General features: G+C 40.3%; 2 protein-coding genes across 8 annotated transcripts in view; one reads left to right on the forward strand and one right to left on the reverse strand.

Moving 5' to 3' along the window:
- Window positions 1-15029, forward strand: part of abraxas2 (abraxas 2, BRISC complex subunit) — a 118156-nt gene extending 103127 nt beyond the window's left edge. Inside the window, exons 1-9 of one of the 4 annotated variants that reach the window (XM_071480323.1) lie at window positions 5410-5604; window positions 7028-7118; window positions 8244-8280; window positions 8766-8832; window positions 9260-9450; window positions 10106-10228; window positions 11036-11120; window positions 11240-11357; window positions 11595-15029. In XM_071480323.1, coding sequence (XP_071336424.1) covers window positions 5410-5604; window positions 7028-7118; window positions 8244-8280; window positions 8766-8832; window positions 9260-9450; window positions 10106-10228; window positions 11036-11120; window positions 11240-11357; window positions 11595-12166 — 1479 coding nt within the window. In that variant the 3' untranslated portion in view covers window positions 12167-15029. Of the gene's footprint in view, window positions 1-5409; window positions 5605-7027; window positions 7119-8243; window positions 8281-8765; window positions 8833-9259; window positions 9451-10105; window positions 10229-11035; window positions 11121-11239; window positions 11358-11594 lie in introns of those variants that run through there. The other 3 variants (XM_071480324.1, XM_071480321.1, XM_071480322.1) reach the window with 3 other exon arrangements.
- eef1akmt2 (EEF1A lysine methyltransferase 2) lies at window positions 1115-5456 on the reverse strand. Of its 4 annotated transcripts, none has more exons than XM_071480336.1 (6): window positions 5327-5456; window positions 4807-4872; window positions 4613-4658; window positions 4117-4224; window positions 2398-2614; window positions 1115-1624 (listed from the first exon to the last, which is right to left on the reverse strand). In XM_071480336.1, the coding sequence occupies exons 1-6, from the start codon at window positions 5431-5433 to the stop codon at window positions 1527-1529; spliced, it is 642 nt and encodes a 213-aa protein (XP_071336437.1). In that variant the 5' UTR covers window positions 5434-5456; the 3' UTR covers window positions 1115-1526. The 4 variants fall into 4 exon arrangements, with proteins under 4 accessions (XP_071336437.1, XP_071336436.1, XP_071336438.1 ...); XM_071480335.1 differs by having other exon boundaries at window positions 4544-4658; XM_071480337.1 differs by having other exon boundaries at window positions 5418-5447.
- Window positions 15030-15184: the final 155 nt, after the last annotated feature.

The raw sequence follows: 15184 nt of genomic DNA on the forward strand, positions 1-15184 counted from the left end.
CACTCAGAGTTGTGTAACAAGATGTTTTAAAGACAGTGAGAGTGAACAAACGTAAAGGGGAGGATATTCCACTGAGCTGGAGCTCAGTGGAGATTTCACTCCATGGGAAAATCTCTGTGAGAGTTGTAAAATTGGGCATAATATGCACATCCAGGCAGGATATCCAGAGCCTTGTAAAATTCCAGGCAGTAATTCTTGTAAAGCTTGCTTGTGTTTACTCAACAGCATGCCTCAACATCGATGGCTCCCATTGGGCCACTGGCCCAGCTTGCAATTAGGATCCACGGTTTGGCAGTTATTAATAATGCCATTTAGACAGGAAATGGCATACAAGCTCCTCTGCTCACAGAAGCCATGGCCTCTTGTTTATTTGTTATGTCAGAAGTTCTTAATCATGGTCCTCGGGACCCCGGGCTCTGCTGGTTTCCAGTTTAGCCAATTAGGTTAGGGGCTATTTTTCACATGACATGAAAGATGGATGCAATTAACTAGCTGCTAAGACAGAACAGCGGTTGTCAAATCTGTGGGTTAGACCCTGAACAGGATCCTTGCAAAGTCGTTTGAGGGGTTCTAGGATGATTAATGAAATAGGGAAACATGTTTAGTATGAATTATTGTACAGTGACAAAGAATTTCCCCTAAGGGACAATAAAGGCTATATAATTAATCAAATCAAAGAAAGACAGAATCATTGTCTGGCTAACTTGTTACCACAAATATCAATGCAATGTTACAGTCAAATAAGTGCCAGTAAGTGCAAAGAGTTGAAGAGTTCACATATGAAAGACCCCTGATGCCACGATACATGGGAACCTGCATTACATCAAGGGCCAGAGAGAACTCATGCTAATTAGAGTTAAGAGGTTTCATGTGAAAGCAAAATCAAATTGTGAGTTATCTCAGTATCAGCAGTTTGTGTTATTAAGCTTTTTAAACTAGTTTACATCATGCAATTTTTAAACACCTCCAATGTGAGATTAATCATCTTCTGTAACAGATTGTGTCTTTGATTTGTAATCCACAGAGAAAACAAAGTTAACATATATTCCTCCGGAGGCACTAAAACAGTTCTGATCGAAAATAACTTGAGTGCTATTTCAGGAATACCACAAGACACGCAGCAATATTTTTATTGTATAGAAACAACCTTGAAACTGACATCGAATGAAACAGTTTTGTTATTTATCTGCATAAATGTGTCACAAGCATTACAGAATAATGCCACATGATTATATTTGACAGATGTCTTCTGCACTGTTGATCAGTGTAAAGTTAATATGACAGAACCAAAACAAAAACTGATTCTTTCATCTCGGGACAACTGTCCCACTCAATTGCACTGTAATGTCTGCTTCTGCGCACAAAAGCTGTTTTTAAAAAAAAAAAAGAATCCTACATAAACAGATCTTGTATAAAAATGTCTTAATGTACACAGATTGTATGATTTCATGTGAAACAGGAAAAAAAAATTACGGAATTGATTGGGAAAAAAAAAAGAAGAAAAATATCCTCTGGGGACATGTGAATCAATGTAATCGCTTGAAGATGAGAGCTGTCACACTGTTGCCCGTCCTGCCTCCAAATTGGAAACTGGGTGTAGGCAACTCCTGTACAAACTCAAATCCTGTGAGGCAACACAGAGAGAAAACGTGCAGGTTAAGACATGTGCATTATGCAAACCACAAGCACATCAACATGCTGCCTTACACACAGATTCCGACTATCTGTTCTTGCGGACTATGGTTACGGGGCATTAAACGAGAAAAACTGAGAGAAAAACTGTCCATCCACCATCTGTGGTGCTTTCTGGGGCCTACTAAAGACAGGCTGTCAGTGTGACAGATGAGATCTCTCGGCCCTTTGGCCCCCTGCAGGCTCTTCAGAGTGACTACACTGAGACGAGTGACAGCTAATGGACGCTTGCCTAAATTCTGACTTTGCAAGGCTGCTGTTGCCTGCAGCTTAACAACCTGCCAGGTAACTGTCACGACTGTAGAACTGTGTCTGTGTTTTGACTGAGGCTCAGACAACAAAACACCCCGATGTATAAAGACGTTACATGCCAGAGAAACACAACTATAAATCACGCCGTTTTAACCTCTTTATAACATTGCAAACATGCATTTAACAATATTATCAAATATGCAATATATTTAGGTTGGGTTTAAGAACAAAGCAGAATAAAATCTGCGTAATAAATTAATCACAAAATATTCATTTACGTTTTTAAATGTCAAATGAGAGCAACCAACCAATATGTTGAAAACAAAGTGCTTTGGGACTGTTCAGCTCCGTTGGAAGAACAGCACACTCTGGCAAGCAAACCCTAAGCAGTTTTTCTCACACAGCAATATTCAAAACTGAGCCACAATGGTTAATTTCAGACTTTTCCTTCACCTTCACTGAATCTGTCTAGCAGCTGCTCTTTTGTCCAGTTACAGGAAGTGACAGCGAAGAGTCCTTCGTCCTTAAGAGCATCTTTTAAAGCTTGGACATAGAGTTTTTTGCCCTCCTCTGTGTTGTGTGGGTTTAGACTTATTGCATCAAATGTTCCTTTGTCGATGCAGACGTCAAAGTCCTTTAGCTCCCCTTGGCAGTTTAAGAAATCCATCTCCTAAAATGAAGAAGAAAGACGTGAGAAGTCTGTCTGTTGATCCGCCCTGCAGCAAATATGAAATATGGCGCCTCATGTTTAGTCTGACTCTAAGCTCTAGGGTAAACTACATAGTTACCTGTAGAAGAAATCTTTCAGCATCAACCAAGATGAAATGTGTTATACCTCACTGGTTCACTTGAAAACTAAATTCCAGCTGCTGACATGATTCTGAGGAGGTTGCTGACCTACCATACCACCAGTGAAAGGAGCCCTTTATCTGGACAGAGGGCAGAGCACCAGATCATGGGGGGTGAACTCAAGAGCCACATACTCACAAGCCAGGGGTCACAAAATTTGAGATTTATGAGAGAGGGTAAACAATGGAGACAGAAATGTTCATATATTGTTGTGACTGACCTGGGTTCAATTTGAGTGTGAGCCCAAAAAAAAACAAAAACTGGGAAAATGTTGAGGGGACGTATGAGGGGGGAAGTGTCAAAGCAGGAGTGGACAGTGGCTAATGGAAACTGAGATGTGGCCTGGCATAGATTTGAAACGAAGACGTGCTCAAATACGGTCTACGTTTGCACAAATTGTTATTTTGGCGTTCTGCCGTACTGAAAAAAAAAAAAAGATGCCAACATGTCATTTCTCGCTCTCTCTCACACACTCACACACACACACACACACACACACTCACACACATACTGCTCCCCTTGCCCAGCTAAGGTCAATATTGACTTCAATGGCAAGCAAAACACATACTGTCATAGGTGTGTTATGCATATAACATATATGGAGGTGTAGTATGCACACACGCACACAGTAGAGGAACAATCACTCATCACAGCCCTTATAGATCAGCCAGCAATTATTACCTGTTTTCCTTGCAAACATATACATTAGTAGATGTGTGAAATCTTGCCAAGTCATTTGGGGTTTGTGGTGGATTAGTGTGAATGGTGGGCAGACTTCCATCACTCTCAGGGCCTTCTTACTATCCAACTCTCCCACATGGCAAACACAGGAGAGTTTCCTCTAACCTTCCAAGGCCCAAGGTGGCTCACAGCATGCTCAAAGCTATATTGTAACATTGGCATTTAGGAATGAATGGGATTTATTTTGTATCAATGGGTGATCTGTGCATGGCAGTGAATCCACCACATGGTTGCAGCGCTTAAGTTGAATTTTTGCTTTAATTTTTGCAGAAAATATTGATTTGCACTTTTCACCGAGCCCCACAAATACTCCGACAGCATACCAGTGATCGATTATAAGTGTAAATGCCATCACCATCGCTGTGCTGTTGGACACCATAACATAAAGACAAACATTTCATGGGCAGCCTTATAGTACTGCTACAAAACCCACGAATCTTCAAAACCCATTTAGTAAGTACAGTAACATTTCCAATTATCATTTCTTAACACAATAAACATGCGAACTTGTAGCCCCTATACTTGTGTCAGTTAAGTGTACAGTATTACCATATGTCTGATGACAAACATGACTGAACCCACCTTTACAGTGACATCCACCAAGTCCTCCGCCTGCAGAACATTTCGGGCCAATTCTACAGACGCTGGAGAATAATCTATACCCGTCAGATTCCTGTATCCGTGTTTAGCCTTGACGGAAAAAAAAACAGCAAATAAAGAACAAAGGTTATCAACTCTCAAAGAAATATCTGAGAAAAAATTATAGTACTTTGTGAACATGGCCATCATAGTACACCCTGCTGTAATCCCAGTACTACAGAGGTGGAAGGCCTTCAGACTGTACCTTTCTAGGCTTTGAAAAACACAACGAGTATTTCCATTAACAACTGTGAATAGACGTTGCTATATGTTGTGATTGTGGTGAAGTGACCCTTTGAGAACATTCAAATGAAGTATCATTAAAATAAAATCATAAAAGTGTCTAAATGTATTTTTACTCTGTTCACACCAGTTCAACTAAAAAGGCTCCATTTCCAGTGCCAATGTCCAGAATGGCAGCATTTTCTGGGATCTTAACTTTTTCCATCCATCGCAGCACACGACTCATGCTTTCCTCACCAAACCTTACAAGAAGATGGAGACACGAAGACTTTAATAACAAGTCAATTTCAGGAATCATCACATTTTGGCTTGACAAATAATTATGCCTGCAATCTTGGGTTAATTTGGGCAATAAGCATCAGCGTCAGTTTATCAGTAAAATATAATTACCATATCTCACCAACATCCCCAATGTCTTTGAATGTCTCAAGTTCTTTTTGGTATGCATCTTCCCAACTGCAGAAAAAGGACAGTCACGGACAATTAGGCACAGATGGCACATTGCTTTATTAGAAACATGTCATAATGCAGTACAAAAAATAGACAGATAAATGCATAAGTAGCTGGATGTTAAGTTTATATAAACTGCTCATGTCTTATAAACAGTCATAGGCAACCTCACTTTATATCTACTCTAAAAAAAATGAGAGCCACACATTTCTCCATTTTAGGGCTGCAACTTACATACAAACATACTTTCTAGCTCACAATTTAACTTTTCTTCTTGCTCTTAACCTGCGGAGGGGGATAAAATGCCCAAATAAGTGGTGACTTAAAAAAGTCCTACAGCATATTTTGACAGGGTTGAAGTTATAACTGTTAGCTTTGTTGATGCCCCTCGTCGCTGTGGACCCTGACGAGGAAAAACAGGCATCGTAAATTAGCGTTAGCAGCGGCTCATAACACTCACTATTCTTTCGTTCCGAGTACTGAAGGTCCAAAATCGTTATCTGAGCATCTGTCATCCTCTGGGTCTGAGGTATTTTCACTGCCATGTGTACCTTCTGTGTCGTCCATGCTGGTTCAGTCTTCGCCTACACCTCCCAGAAGCTCTTGCGGTTGAGGAGCGTGATTGCAACCGCGGGGGGCATCGGGATTGATAGGGATGTTTCCATCATGGCGGCATCCATTTCAGGTTATACTTTTAGTTCTGTGTGTTATCACAGCGCCAACAGCAATTCAGATCATGTAAGTATTCAGAGTTGTGTTGACAGACTGTTGTGCAGTGGTTGCTAAGGTCCGCTTAGCTCGGCGGTGCGTCCAGTCGTTCACCAGCGTCATTAGTTTGTGTTGTTTTCCAGTGTCATCATCCTGTTGCTGGCTAGCTAGCATTGGTGCCGTCTATTTACCGGTGGGAAGGGTTTAAGCAGACTGTGTTGCTGCAGCAATATTAAGACAGGTCTTGTCATTTTAAGACAATCTCGTGTGTAACAGCTATACAGGCATTGAATATTAAGTTATAGCACTAGCCATATACAGCAATTTATAGGAATACCTGCTATGTTATTATGGGAATGCTGCTAGGAAAGTTTGAGTTCCAGGAAATACACAGTAGTTAGCTATTTAGCATGTTAGCTAAGCTACTGAGTCAAGTGACTTCCGTGTGTCGCTGCTGCTTATAATCTACAGCCACCTCGACCTGATATCTGACAGCAGTTCGGTATCTCATCAAAAATAAGACGCCAACGCAGTAAATTTCCAAATTAAGAAACATTAACCCTTTTTGTTTTTCACGTTTCCGCATGGGTAGATTAGCTTCTTAGCCACCTAGCTAATGTGAGTTGCATTTAAGTCAGTACAGTCTAACAAAGTGACAGACGTGCGAAAAATATGTTTCTTTGCTGTGGCTAGGTCGATGTAGATGTGCAGTGGAGGAGAAATATTTTTCGTCACAAAACATCTTTCACACAAGCGTTAGAGCAAGCTAAGCTAACGTCAGCGCTGTTCACATTTGTTTTCCTCCTGACAAGACTTTGCAGTCGACCTGTGCAGGTGGATAGTTGCTAGCTACAAGTTCTCCTGCATTCCTGACATAAGCCGTAGATGTGAGGCAGGACTGTGTTTACCAGCCGCCGTCACATGGAATAAACAACTTAATTTACTCCCAAAACAAAAGTTGAATTGTTCCTTTATGTTACACGAAGGAAGCTTTTTATAATGATTCATTGATTCTAATGTGTATATTGTTGCTCTGTATGAGTAGAATCATACCCAAAACATTATTGTCCATCTTACTGGCCTTTAGTCTTTAAGGTATCATGTGTTACGCTACTGTATGGGTGACTAATCATTTTTTAATTTGTTAAATAAACATTGTTTAGTCTATAAAATCTACAAAACTGTCTGTAACAGTTTCTCAAAGCCCAAGGTGATATGTTCAGAGAGCATATTTTGTCTGACAAATATTCCAAGCAAGATTTGTATCAATCTAAAACAGAGAGAAGTTGACATTCACATTTCAGATGTAGTAACTGTTTGGCATTTTTATTTGAAACGAGTAACTGAATAGAACAAGTGTAATATATTAATTTTCTGTTGATCGGCTGTTTGTTTAATGGCCTTATAGTTTCAGGTCTACATTAGTGTCCTAACCACAAATGTATTTGCACAGGAGGGCTTCCTATTAGGAGAAGTGAGGCAAGAAGAGACTGTCAGCATCAGTGACACACAGATCAGCACTGCAGAATTGCTCCAGGTAGTAGGTAAGCTTTGAAACAGACAAGAACACATACTTTGTGGTCCCCCAAGCAAGAAATAGCAACTGATTAATGCCAGTCTGTGACAGCAGCCCTAAGAGGCTGTGAAGAGGTTCACGCGACTTTTTCACAGGAAACATTTGCACATGTCAATGCAAAAAAACATTGAATTTACCTGAACTTACCATTTACCTGATGCTTGAATACAACAGAATATGTGCTGTGAAAAAAAGCCCATTAGCATTGAGTCCTTATGCACCATTTTCTAAAAGACTTGGCTCATGGGTGCAACACATAGACTCTTGGTCCGCCCACAGGTGTTCTCACTTATTTTGCTTGTTTAGAGCTCTTCCCAAGACTGTGTAGGTGTGTACAGACTGACATCTTCCTCTCTCCACTGTTAATTCAGATGCATATATCAGGGAGAGCTTTTGTCATTCATTTAAGTGCATACCTTCTGATAACATAAAGTGATTTTCCACAAAGCACTGCCCAACCTTAACCTAAGGAGAAGTTTAACATTAACAATTCTTGTTGAAGCACACCTTTCATTATAAGTGGTAATATAATATAATATGGCAATAAATTAAAACTATTAATAATGGATTACAAGTTGTGTATGTGGCCTTTTACTGCTTCCTAAATTTCTCTTCTGCCCCTTTTAGTCCTATTAGAAGCGTGCTTTGATGTGAATTGTAATGGGTAAAGAAATGATGCCAGTGAGCAGTTTTTTGCTGAGCACTTATCCTTGATATCTTCAGTTTACTCTGCCACAGAAATGTTGAGGTTCATGTTAATGAGCCCTATTCAAAGTGGTTAGAATAAGAGTTTGCTTGGTGTGTGGTTTTCTCTTGTAAATTAAGATGAGTGAGTGAGTTTACTTTTTGTGTGGCCTTAAGGGCCAAAACTGTAAACTTATTTTTTTTGGCCATGTAAATTACAGGTGTCTTCATGAATATAATAAGATACCTATGTAAATGGCAGAAAAATTGCACTTCTATGTTGTGAACTTTTGGTTTTTGGGCTACACTAACTTACATTTGGATTATGCCATTAAATATTAGCTACACTTCATATATTTACATCCATAATGATATAACTGAAACATCTCCTACTATTTGTTCCCAACAGAAATCCATAACCATGATCCTTGTGCACAGTTGTTTAGGTAAGATATGAGCTTTTTATTCTCAAACAGCTTCTGTTGTCATCAGTGACATGATTTCATCACGTGTAATACTGTAGGACATACACTGCTTTAGGGAGACATAAATGGTCAGCTAGCTAAATTGACCTTGATTGTTTCATTTTGGAAAACCTTACATAAAAATTAGTTGTAACATGCATAACAAGATAAAGTAGGTTGAGTTGGCACTTTAACAGTTACTGAGATCTGAACATTTATTTATGATACAATAAAAAGTGCATGTGTGCCGAGTAGCTTGCGATATCTTTGTTTTAGGTCACTGTAATGTTCTGACAATTTAACCCAGTTACCTTATGGACCATTTTAGCATAGGCTGAATTAATTAGAGATTGGACAGTAGATGGCCCCATCTCACAAGATTGAGTAACAGAGGTAGACAGAGGAGCAGCAGGATGATGAATCAGTTGTAACTTGCTTGTTTAGTTTTTTTTCCCTCCCTTCCTCAGCTTTTATGACTACGCAGGCAAAGTCAGTGAAGAAAATCTCAACAGCATTCTTAAAGATAGGCGGAAAGTGAGTGAATTTTTTTTTTAATATACTTTGTTTCAACATACATTGTGACTGATGTTCTGTAAAATGTTAGCGAAGCCCTCTTTAATTGTTTAAAATTAATCACAAGAAATCAGATATGAATTTTATCATTAAAAAAAAACATTTTAATTTATGGTTTATTGTATGCTAATGAGTGATTGCATTTCAAAATATATATTGAGTTTAGCTTTGTGGAAATTACCTTCGAAGTCAACAGTTGGCTTCAAATGTTAAATTATTCTTCCACAAAATGTGCCATTGTATTGAAATTAATATGTTATCTTTTTCCTGTTAAGAGATTTCAATAAGTGGCCATACAGGTTTCATGACTTCATCCTGAATGTGCTTGGACTAGTGATACTCTATTTGATTAAACACATTTTAAAAGACTGTTTCCTGGGTCATGTAGAGTGTCATTGGTTGGTACCGGTTCCGGAGGAACACGCAGCAGCAGATGTCGTTCAGGGAACAGATCATCCACAAACAGCTGACTCAGCTGCTTGGTGTGCCCGACCTCGTCTTCCTTCTCTTCAGCTTCATCTCCACCGCCAACAGCTCCACACATGCACTGGAATATGTGCTCTTCAGACCGAACCGCAGGTAATGACAATCAAACACGCACGTACACACACAATCATAGTATCTTTACCGTCTCATCAATAAATATTTACTGTTGTTCACATTTTTGATTTACATGGTGATTGATATAGGTGTTTGCTCAGAGATACTACAGTCTGATTACTATCTGGGCTGATGATGACTTTATTAAAGTGATGGGTCAAAGTCATTACATGACCAATCCACAGATGAATACAGTCAATTTGTCAATGTCATTAAAAATGTGTGCTTCCGTAATCGGTTACATTCATTCAGTCCCTGGCTTCATGTTCTTACATAAAAATGACCGCAGTGTGTTCCATGCAGTGATGCATACAGATTTAAAGTTTGGGAAAAATAAAGCACTGGTATCTGATCAGGAACTGGTATCAGCAAATAACCTGAGTTGAGGTATCGTGAGAGAGAATATCAGATTGGTGCATCCCTACTTCTGCATACATGTATGAAATTATGTTCAGAGTTAAACAGAGAAAGATAAAGTTGTTCCATATATTTGTAACTGGATTTAATAAATGTGTAAATGATGCTTAATCAATGTTTTATAAATTCACATAATGCTGAAATGGTAACTATGAGAGATTTATCATTCTCATTATTTCAGCTCCAGAAGTTACCAAAATCTGTCATTTCTACTCAGTAGGTACAACCAGAGAATCACCCTCACAATCCCAAACCTTGGCAACACAAGCCAGCAGGAATACAAAGTCTCCTCAGTGCCCAACACCTCACTCAACTACGCCAAGGTCATCAAAGAGCATGGGTAAGGTTTGGACTCCAACCTTTTTTTCTTTTCACCACACTGCACCCATGTCACTGCACTACTCCCCTTTTTGGCTCAGGGAGGCTTTAGACAGACACGTGTCTTCCTCTGATATGTGTGGAGTTGCAGCGATCACCTATTTCCATCTTACAGCTTACTACAGCTTCACCTTGAGGGCATAACAAGTGCAACTCCCTACCCACCCCTTGATACTGTTGCCTCAAGTAATCAGTGGGAGTTGATTCCCTTCTACAAACACCTTTCTGTTTGGGGGGATGCATTGCTGGCAGGGACTTAACATTGGGTCTCTGTGGTGGTGTGCAGCCCCAACACCCAGGACATCCTGTGTGTGTGTTTGTGTGTGCGCGCGTATGTGCGTGCGTGCTAGTCTTAGTTTACACTTGACACTGTGTGTTAGTAGTATCACCATACATTTGCAGTGGGAAGCTGGTATGTGACAGGCTGCACATGCTTCTGCTTGTATTTTTGTGTCTTTGTGTCTAAACTTAGACCCACTGTTTCCGTCTTAGATGGGTTGAAGACTGTGTCAGTATCATTTAGACTGCAGGCATGTCTATCCTCCTCTGATAAGATCACTATTTACTCATGAGATGAAATTTATGTGTGACAGCCAGTGAAATATTGTTTGATTTAACTTTGATATACAAGGCATCCACAGTTTAAACCACTGCATGTTTACTGCTCTAGTGCCTTTTGTAATGTAATGTATGTTCTTATTGAACACATTGGGAGAGCTTGTGTGACATTATTATGTGTTAATGATGTATTTGGTAACTGTGTCTCCAGGGCTGAATTCTTTGACAAAGATGGTGTGATGAAGGATATCCGAACAATATTCCAAGTCTACAGTGCACTACAAGATAAAGTGCAGGTGAGCCAGATGACAGACAGCTGGTGGATTTTGCCTGAGACGTAGTGAAATTGTTTGCTCAGCAGTTGACTCCAAGGAAGTGTTTTTCCTTTTTCTGTTTCCACCTGTCTTGTTTTTAGGCTGTGTGTGGGGAGGTAGAACAAAGTGAACGTGTGAAGGAGAAAATTCAAGAGGATGTAAACAAACTCAAACAACAAATTGCTCTCAGGAAACGCAAGACAGCAGAAGAGGAGAGGAGTACGTACCTGTTTTGGATTCTATACACTGGAATTATGTCGTTAAAGTTCTTCAGTTCTTCCAAGAGCTGTTCTGAGAGTTACTTATTCGCGCATTTTTTAAATATTTGATCAGTCAACCAGGCCAGCTTGATTTCCTTTTATTTTATTCGCCAGCACTTTGCAAATACCCTCATGTGCTTTACACTACAACAGTGACTGTTTTTTAAACTGTTACATCTGTCTGTCTATTCCACAGAGCTCCGTGAGGCCCAAAATGCAGATTCCCATTCCACTCCAGAGGAGAACACAGAACCTTCTGAGGCTTCCCTTCTGTCCAGGATAAATTTCCACACACCCTCTGCCCCGGAGCGGCCCAGTACCTCACCTAACCCACCATCTTATGCTGACCTCTTGACCCAGGATGACTCTCTGCCCTCCTCTTCTTCCCCACCTACCAGTGCTGCTCTACTGCCCCGGCCCCAAGCTGTGGGCTCTCCAGGACACCCTACCCCTGGCCCACTGGGGATGGGCCTTGGGCTGGGCATAGGCCTCGGCGCCAGCTCCAATCCCATTACCGCTCCCAGCACCCCATACCTTGGCAATGGTGACGGATCAAGCTCTGACTCGTTAGACAGACAAGCTGCAGGGCAGGAAGATGATGAGGATGATGAGGATGACGACGATGACGAAGATGAAGACAGTAGCGAATATGAGAACTTAGTGAGTGAAGCAGGTCACCTGCCAGTGGTCACAGCCAGCATTTTAGCTCAAGGCCGACCAGCTGCCCTCAGTCCTGATGGGGACGCTCGTGGCTCACAGACCACATAGAAACATGTGACAGGGTGTGTGAGAGACACACATAAGTGACACACCTTGAGAGGTGGGCATCTCAAGCAATCAAAGAGAGACAAATACAGACAAAAGAAGTGCCAGTCCTGAAAGTGAAAGGCATGCGCAGGTGGTGTCCCGCTGTGTGTATTTCTTCTTGTCTTAGTCTGATCTCCATTTTATGGGGAAACCTTGCTAGGCTTTGCAGGCTTAACAGGTGTGTCTCACTGGGGGAACATGTTGTCTGTTTTCATTATTTCTTTTTGGAATGGGATTGGTCTGAGTCCTTCAGTGTGGATGTGTCTGGTTTCAGGGTCAGAAGTGGATATTACAACAGTGTGTGCCAACTGGTTGGCAAGCTGGCTTCCTAAAAGACAGGCCCGCTCTTTCTCTATCTTTTTGTTTCACATTTGCATCACTAACTCTGAGCACCCACTCTTGCATTACCTCTTGCACTATTTTTTTTGCCATCCTTTAAACAACCAATGTAAGAAGAGCAAAGGGAAAATGTTCTGCGGCCTTCAAACTATTTTGTTTTCTAAAGTAGGCAAATGGTTGTTAACTTTTTATTTTTTAAATTGAGGAAAGAAATATACAAGTATGTATGTAACAACATCTCTCTTTTGATTTTGGACTTATTACATTTTATTTTCCGTCTTTCAGTCTTTAATCATACAGTTGCCTATTTAAATTATGAAGAATAGATTTGAAACAAAATTTACTCTGCCACTTCTATAATGGGTGCTTTATATATAAATATATATATATATATACATATATATATTGTCAGATTGACAGTTAATCTAATTTGATTGACAAGAATGTCAATGTCTAGTTCTTCTTGGATAACACTGAAATTGTATGCGCTTTGCTGCACTTAACAAAATTTAAGATTTCTTTATTATTGTGCTATACCAATGCTGTCATGTTGTGCCACTTGAGTTAGTCCTCTTTGACCACCCTGAGCCAAACACAGCTCAGCTTTTGTGCGTTGTATGGGGTTTCACAGGGCAAACAAATTGTACTGTAGCTTTACTAACAAGATGCTTAAGGTTCCTTCCTTCTGCTGCTGCTGCTGCTGCAACACAGAGAGCTACTACTAAAAAAAAAAACTGCATCTGTCTGTTCTTCTTCATATAAAAACCTGGCTGCTACTTCAATTTCACAGTGCTGGTTGTCTAATACTACTGACCGTGATCATATAACCACTTCACGCACACTTCTCACTGATTTGTTCTCTATTAAAGTCATAACGGAAGGCTGATACCCCCTGTAGTGTGTGAATTGTTACCATGGGAACAGCGAGCGAGCGATCACCTTCCTGTCTCGGCATAGTTGACAGCAGACCTCATGTATTCTGACCTGGTTAGGTCATGTTATGTGTATGGACCTGGATAATGTGATGAAAACATGATCTTGCTTCAGTATACAGTGCCTTCCACTCAGGGCAGTTTCTATCTGCACACGGAACACAGATCTTTCTTGAGGGGTAAATTTATAACAAACTGTGTTGTGTTTGCAATAATTGACTTCCAGCCTGTTTTTTTTTTTTTGTTTGTTTTTGTTTTTGTTTTTTTAACCCTGCAGTTATATGCCTTCCTCCTTCCTTTCCTTTCTATGATGTTGTGTTTTGTCCATGTGAAACAATCATCACTGCTTCCCAAAGCTGTTTTCCCTTTTCAGTTTTACTGACAGCTTCAAATTGGACCTGTATCTCATGGTTGCAGCTGTGATTTTGCTCGCTTTATCATTTGAAACTGGAATTATAACTGTTAAGACAGAGGAAATCTGTTTAGTGACCGAACACCCTGCAAGGCAGAGTTGGTATGATGAGCATAACTGACATGCAGATGACTTTTTTTTTTTTTTAAAAACATTTGGCCCATTGCAAGACAACTGAAGTGTGGATTGATTGGGTGTTGGATTTACGACAACCTCCTTGCATGAACTGGTCAGTTCTAGACACCACTATATTCAGCATGGACAGGCGTTTGCACTGCACATGGAGGGCGTCTGACATCGTGATCAGCAGGTTGCGCTCAGTTTGGAAATCAAGACGTTTTGTGGCGGGAGAAGCTTTGCCTTGTGAACAAGCTCCGCTTTATTTACACAGCCTGTTTATACATCATGTTTTTTGCCTTAGGGTCATTTCATTTACTCTGATGTGTAATGCTAATGCATCACTGATTCGGGAACTGGCACTCAAAATGTTACTTATTAATCACCCAGATCAACACAATCACACCATGTTTAAAGAAATGACAAAATCTATTTGTTAGGAGTATGGTTTCCTTTGAGTACTGGAATATAATAAGGAAATAAATAATGAATGTATATTAGACAAGGGAGGGTGTAGCATTTAAACAGCACTTACTGTATAAGCTTGTTTCAGTTTGAGTGTTGTGGTATAGAGCAGCAATTCTCAGTGTTGGTCCTCACTTTTAGTCCTGGTCCTCAGGCCATAGATGATTGCTTTTTAAGTCTTACTTTCTGGCATCCCCAGATGTAACCCTGACTTGAGGGCCAGAATGACAACCAGCAGGGCTCTGGTGCTGAGGGCTACTGGTATTAAGTGTGAGGGGACAGCCATTGTTAGGATCCTATACCTATGAAGTTCCAACGTAATACAGATAAACACTCATGTACTCTTACTGTATGGGGTGACCCTTCCCTTCCTTCCCCATGTGGGTCATTGCAACATCAACACCTCCCTGAAGCACAAAGTCCAGTACACAGCTTAGATCTTCACAGCTTTTATCTGGATTTGTGTACTTGACGAAAGTAGACAAAGGACTTGGTTGGATGAGCACAGAGCGTGTGGTTCTTAAACTGGGGGGATAATAAATGAGACATGCATATGTGATATGATGTGCCTTTGTTGTCTTATTGTGATAAATTGAGTACCATTTCAAACGTGCAAGTGATTTCTGCATGTTTTAAAAATGTATATGTTACATCCATGCTGTTTTTTTAAACAAAATGTGTCTTGCAGGATAATTACTACATTTTTTTTATTTT

Source organism: Trachinotus anak, unplaced genomic scaffold (assembly GCF_046630095.1).
Source record: "Trachinotus anak isolate AG129_WGS33_773 ecotype Australia unplaced genomic scaffold, CSIRO_AGI_Tana_v1 ptg000007l, whole genome shotgun sequence".
NCBI lineage: Eukaryota > Metazoa > Chordata > Actinopteri > Carangiformes > Carangidae > Trachinotus > Trachinotus anak.